Source organism: Mesitornis unicolor, unplaced genomic scaffold (genome assembly GCF_000695765.1).
Source record: "Mesitornis unicolor isolate BGI_N332 unplaced genomic scaffold, ASM69576v1 scaffold37943, whole genome shotgun sequence".
Classification (NCBI taxonomy): domain Eukaryota; kingdom Metazoa; phylum Chordata; class Aves; order Mesitornithiformes; family Mesitornithidae; genus Mesitornis; species Mesitornis unicolor.
In genome coordinates, this window is record NW_010173302.1 from 7,727 (window position 1) to 12,672 (window position 4,946).

At 60.4% G+C, this 4,946-nt stretch overlaps 1 protein-coding gene across 1 annotated transcript in view; it reads right to left on the reverse strand.

Annotated features, from left to right (window-relative positions):
• PKP3 (plakophilin 3) overlaps window positions 1-4,946 on the reverse strand; it is a gene marked incomplete at its 5' end in the record, with an annotated part of 5,666 nt that continues 720 nt past the window's right edge. The window contains 11 exons of the mRNA XM_010180691.1: window positions 1-36; window positions 415-502; window positions 937-1,129; window positions 1,581-1,734; window positions 1,998-2,183; window positions 2,553-2,720; window positions 2,996-3,113; window positions 3,376-3,550; window positions 3,785-3,989; window positions 4,146-4,269; window positions 4,685-4,946. Coding sequence (XP_010178993.1) covers window positions 1-36; window positions 415-502; window positions 937-1,129; window positions 1,581-1,734; window positions 1,998-2,183; window positions 2,553-2,720; window positions 2,996-3,113; window positions 3,376-3,550; window positions 3,785-3,989; window positions 4,146-4,269; window positions 4,685-4,946 — 1,709 coding nt within the window. The remainder of the gene's footprint in view (window positions 37-414; window positions 503-936; window positions 1,130-1,580; window positions 1,735-1,997; window positions 2,184-2,552; window positions 2,721-2,995; window positions 3,114-3,375; window positions 3,551-3,784; window positions 3,990-4,145; window positions 4,270-4,684) is intronic.

Sequence of the window (4,946 nt, forward strand, 5' to 3'; positions counted from 1 at the left end):
TCACAGGCCGAGGAAATCCTCCTTCCGGTACCCCTTCTGCAAGGAGACAGGCCACCCGTCACACCGTGGGGACACCAGAGTTGTCACCTTTCCTGCCCGAGGACACCCCTGCCCGCGCTTTGCTGGGCAGTGGGAATGCAAGCACAAACCCACTCCACTCTGGCACTGACAGGGCCACACTGTCCCCACATTGGGCACGTGGCTGTCCCAACCCCGCTGGTGCAAATGTCACCACAAGGACGATGGTCTGGAGACATCCCCACCAATTCAGGAGGTGGAGGTGTGGAGTTGGTGCCCACCATATGCCTGGAAGCATTTAGGTGGCATCGCTTTCCAGGGTGAAGCCCCAGGGATCCCTTGGAATCCACCCCAGGATCCCACCAGCTGGAGGAAGCACGGGGGGTTGGTACGTACCATCTTGAAGTCCCGGTGGAGCTTGGTGTATTGCCACATGTTGCCCAGGAGGCTGGCTGCTGCTCTGGAGGACTTCTCGTTGTCCGAGCTGGGACAGGGACAGGATGCAATGAGCTCTGGGTACCACTGGACATTGAATGGTGCACACCAACCCAAGGATACCACCCTAGATGGGCTCAGAGGGGCTGAAGACTTGGTGCTGGTGGGAAGAAGCAGAGGACTAAAGGATGTAGCCCATCACAGTGGGCAGGGTGGCAAGCACTTGTGACAGGAGAGGTGAGAAGCACCCAGATGGGAAGAAGTGATGGGCAACCCCATGGTGGGATGCCCTGAGGAGAGGGCAAAGGGCTGGACGGAGGCTATGAGGCCACTCTGAGCTGGTCTGGGGGCTCCCAACACCAAGCCTTGGGAAGGGAGACTGGTTGTGACCCTCTTCCACCTCACTGGACCAGGGGAGGAAGGGGAGAGCAGAGTTGGACACCAGGTCTGAGCTGGGACACAGAGCAGACAGGGAGCTCCCACCTGTCCCTTCTCTTTTTGATGTAGAAGAGCTTCCTGAGGCCATCAAAGTAGACAATGTCGCGGGCAGCCATAGGGCTCTCCACCACCAGGTTGTTGAGGACTGCAATGATGTTCACGATGACATCAGCCGGTGGCGCCTTGTCTCCGATGCTTCCCGGCAGCTTCTCAATCAAGTGGCTGACCACCTTGGTCGCTGGTGGACAAAGGCATCACATCAAGGCTGGTAGCCAGACCCAGGGGACATGCAGCAGCCTGGGGATGAGCCCTGCAACCTCCTGGGAGCAGTGAAGGGACAGAGGGTCCAGCCAAGGACCCATGGGGCAGCATGAGGGACACCTTCAAGCCCTGGAGAAGCAACCTCTCTGCTGAGACTCCTTGGCATGTAGGAGAGGAGTTGGGGAAGGGGGCAAAGCCAGGTGAGATGGTGGGGTTGGAGGCAGAGCAGAATGTGTTGGGGGTGTTTGGTTACTGGGGATCGACCAGCCACTGTGCGCTCAGCTGTGAGCAGGGAAGCAGCAGGCAGGAAAGTGCTGAGACGTGGCAGGACGTAACTGCAGGCCACATCAAGGAGGAGAAGGATGGAAGGTGTCTGTCAGGCTCCTTCGCGCAGCCCCAGCCCTGCCTATCCCCTCCCTGGTACTCACACATCTCGTCCTTGTTGCGAGCGTGGCGGGAGAGGTTGCGGATGAGCCCTGTTAAGGAACGCAGCTGGTGGTGGTCGGCGGTGCGGACGCGGTCCAGCACGGGGTTCAGGATGCGCTCCTGCTCCAGGGCCAGCCGGCTCAGCACGCCTGCCCACTGCCAAGGCAAATGCCCACTTGGAGACACCCACCAGAGACCCACTGGCTGCCTCCTCCTCTTGCTCAATGGGGCCAGGTCGGGGTGACCCATGCCCAGGTGATGAGTAGGACGATGACCATGTCCTCCACCCAGGAAAGGCTGACACCAACCTGCAGGAGGCTTCATCCCCTCCCTGGGCATGGCTGTGACTGCCCAGGTGGTGGAGACAACCAGGCCAGACAGGACAAGTCCTGGGGGATATTCCCTTCCCATGCCCTCACCCTGCGGTCCCCGGCGGTGATGTTCTGCAGGGCGCCCGAGGCGGCCTCCGTCGTGTGCTTGTTGAGTTCGCAGCGCTGCAGCAGCCGGTTGTAGATGCCCACGATCTGGGGGTTCCAGAGCCACTCCATGCCCTTGGGGTCCTTGGAGACCTCCGTGAAGGTGACGATGTCTGCGTTCAGGTAGTGCTGCGGGGATGAGGACGGCACTGTTAGACTCATCGGGGATGTCCCCTTTGCAGCATCCCTCACTGCTGGCATCCCCTTTTCCCTGCACGCCTGGCCTCAACCATTGGGCAGCTCCAGGCTGGCAGGGACCTCGCAGGTCATCCCAGCTGCGTTGTGTCCTGTGGCACAGCAAAGCTGTGGTTTGGCACCATGATTCACCCCACAACCCTGATTCACCCTCCGCTGAGCTCACTTGCATGTCCCACCCATCAGCCAAGGCCCGCGTCCACCTCCACCCCAGCGTCCCCTACACCGCCAACTGCTTCCCAGTGCCAACCCCGCCCCGGGTGACACGGCTGTCATGGTGCCCACCATGTCCCAGCCACTGACCTCTCGTGCTTTCTTGCTCTGGGGGCTGAAGCAGCCCACCAGCTCCCCCGTCACCATACCGCTGTTGTTCCTCCTGTGGCCTTCCAGGCGCTGGAGGGAGGATGGGGGCATTTCATCGTACAAGCGGTAGGAGAGGTTGCGCAGGACGCAGACGGCGTTCTCCACACTCTGCAAGGAAAGACAGAGCATGGGGGGTTCAGCCCTTGTGCCTCCCTGCCAGGGCATCTCCAGCTGGCACATCCCCTGGGGCGTGATCCCATGGGACTTTGTGGACAGAGCCACCTCAATGACACCAGCAGTGTCCCACTGTGCCCAGTAAGCTTGGATGGAGCCAAGTTGGTTTTCCCACTATCACATCAAGATGTGCCTTTGCACCACGATGGCCAAGTGAGAGGGAGGGAGCAGCACCCAAACCCTCCCAGCACCCAGCTCCTGGATCTCACCTTGTCCTCCGACTTGCCCACTTCAAGGGAGCTGTTGACGTAGTGGATCATGGAGTCCACCAGCCCGTGGCACTCCCGCATCTTCTGCCGGGTCTGCTGGCTGGCAGAGCTGAGATTCCTGCACGGTGAACACGGGGCAATCACCTCGAGAAAGGGTTTTCCTAAGGCCACCTCCCTTCCTGCCACTGGGAGGGCAGTCAGTGTCTGTCCCATGGGGTTGACCAGGCTTTGCCTTGATGCACAAGCACTGAAAGGGTTGGGGACCCCAGAAACAAGCCCAGGGACCTTGCTCCCTATATTTGCAACACAGATGGTGTCTCTGCCTCCACCCAAATCTTTACCCAAACTGGGAGGACCAAAGCCAGCCCAGAAGCAAGTACCTGAGGAAGCCTGTGGAGTTGTAGAAGATCTCTGCCTCCGAAGGGTTCTGCTGGATGACACCTGAGCCCCCCAGCCCAGAGAGGGGGACCAGGACCAGGTCTGTGAGCTGCTCCAGCGTGTCCCGGGCCAGGCGATCCTTCAGGTTGTCACTGGAGGAGAGATTCCACAGAATCCCTGTGCAGAGGGGGATCTTCAGTCACAGGGATGGCTGGAGAGCACGTCCACCCCGACCCACCTCCCCAGGGGGCTCACACCAACCACCCACAGCTGGGAACAGCCATGGGACAGAGTGGGTGACAGCGATGCAAAGAAGTCATCCCCATGAAGTGTCACCCCAGCTTTACTCGTGGAGTGGGAGGATCACGTGCCACCCCTGGCAGAGGAGAACCTCTGCCCACCATCCCCAACCTGTGACGTTCTTGCGGAGCTCATCATCGGGCTCCCGCAGCGTCCGCATGAGCTCGTAGATGCCGTTCTCCTCCACCAGCGCCAGCTTGTTCTCAGCGTTGTCGTAGATGAGGTTGCGCATGGCGCCCGTGGCATGGCGCTGCACCTCCTGGTTGGGGCTGTTGAACAGCTTCACCAGCTTGGGCATGGCCTGGAGGCTGCGGGCCTGGAGGGAAGAGCCAGGTTGAGACGTCCGGTCGGGTTGAGACATCCAGCTGCTCAGGGCTGGGGCTCGTTCTGTCTCCTCCACCTTCCCAGGGGTGCCTCACCATGACAGAGTGGCTGGTGACAGCCCCTTCCCCTTTGGCTCCTGGGTGCTCACCTGCTTCTTGGCATTGCTGTCGCTGTAGCATTTGTGCTGGAGGTAGGCAGCACCCAGGACCTGCAGGTTGGGGTCGCTGGCTATCAGGTATTTCACTGCAGAGGGCAGGTCAATGTCATCAAACCTGAAAGCCACAGGCAGGTGATGAAGAGCCCAAGCAGAGCACCCCACAGAGGTACTCTACCCTCTGCAACCCACCACGTCCTGCATCTCAGAGTAGACCCATCGACCCACCTCCCTCACCACCACACTCTTGGGGCATGGGACTCCAGACCCGGCTGAACGAGCATCTTCCTACCCTTGTGTCTCAGGATGTGTCCATGGGAGGAGCTAAGGCCACATGCAGGACACACTTAGAGGTCAACCCATGCCATGGTCCATCAGTATGGGGCCAAACTGTGCCCACCATCTCACCCCTCTTCCTGCATCCCTCGCAGAAAGGTAACACCAGGCAAAAGGTGGTTTTGCCCTCAACCAGCCAAGTGACTAAGACTGGGACAAGGACTACGCCAGTGCCAACTGGTCCCGCTGGCACTCACCCTCCTGACTGGTGGCTGAGCAGTGTGCTGTGCCCATTGTACATCTCCATGTTGCGCTGGTCCTGGAGATGGTGATGGCTGGACTCGGCCAGGCTGCGCACAGAGGGTGCGCGGGAGTTGTGCTCCATCATCCCCATGTAGGAGTTCCCGACACCCGCCTGCGAGACTGCCTGCATGTTGCCGAAGGAGCCAGTGCTGAGCCGTGAGCGGTTGTTGCTCTGGAAGCGCTGGAGGGTGCGCATGGCGGGTGCCCGGATGGTGC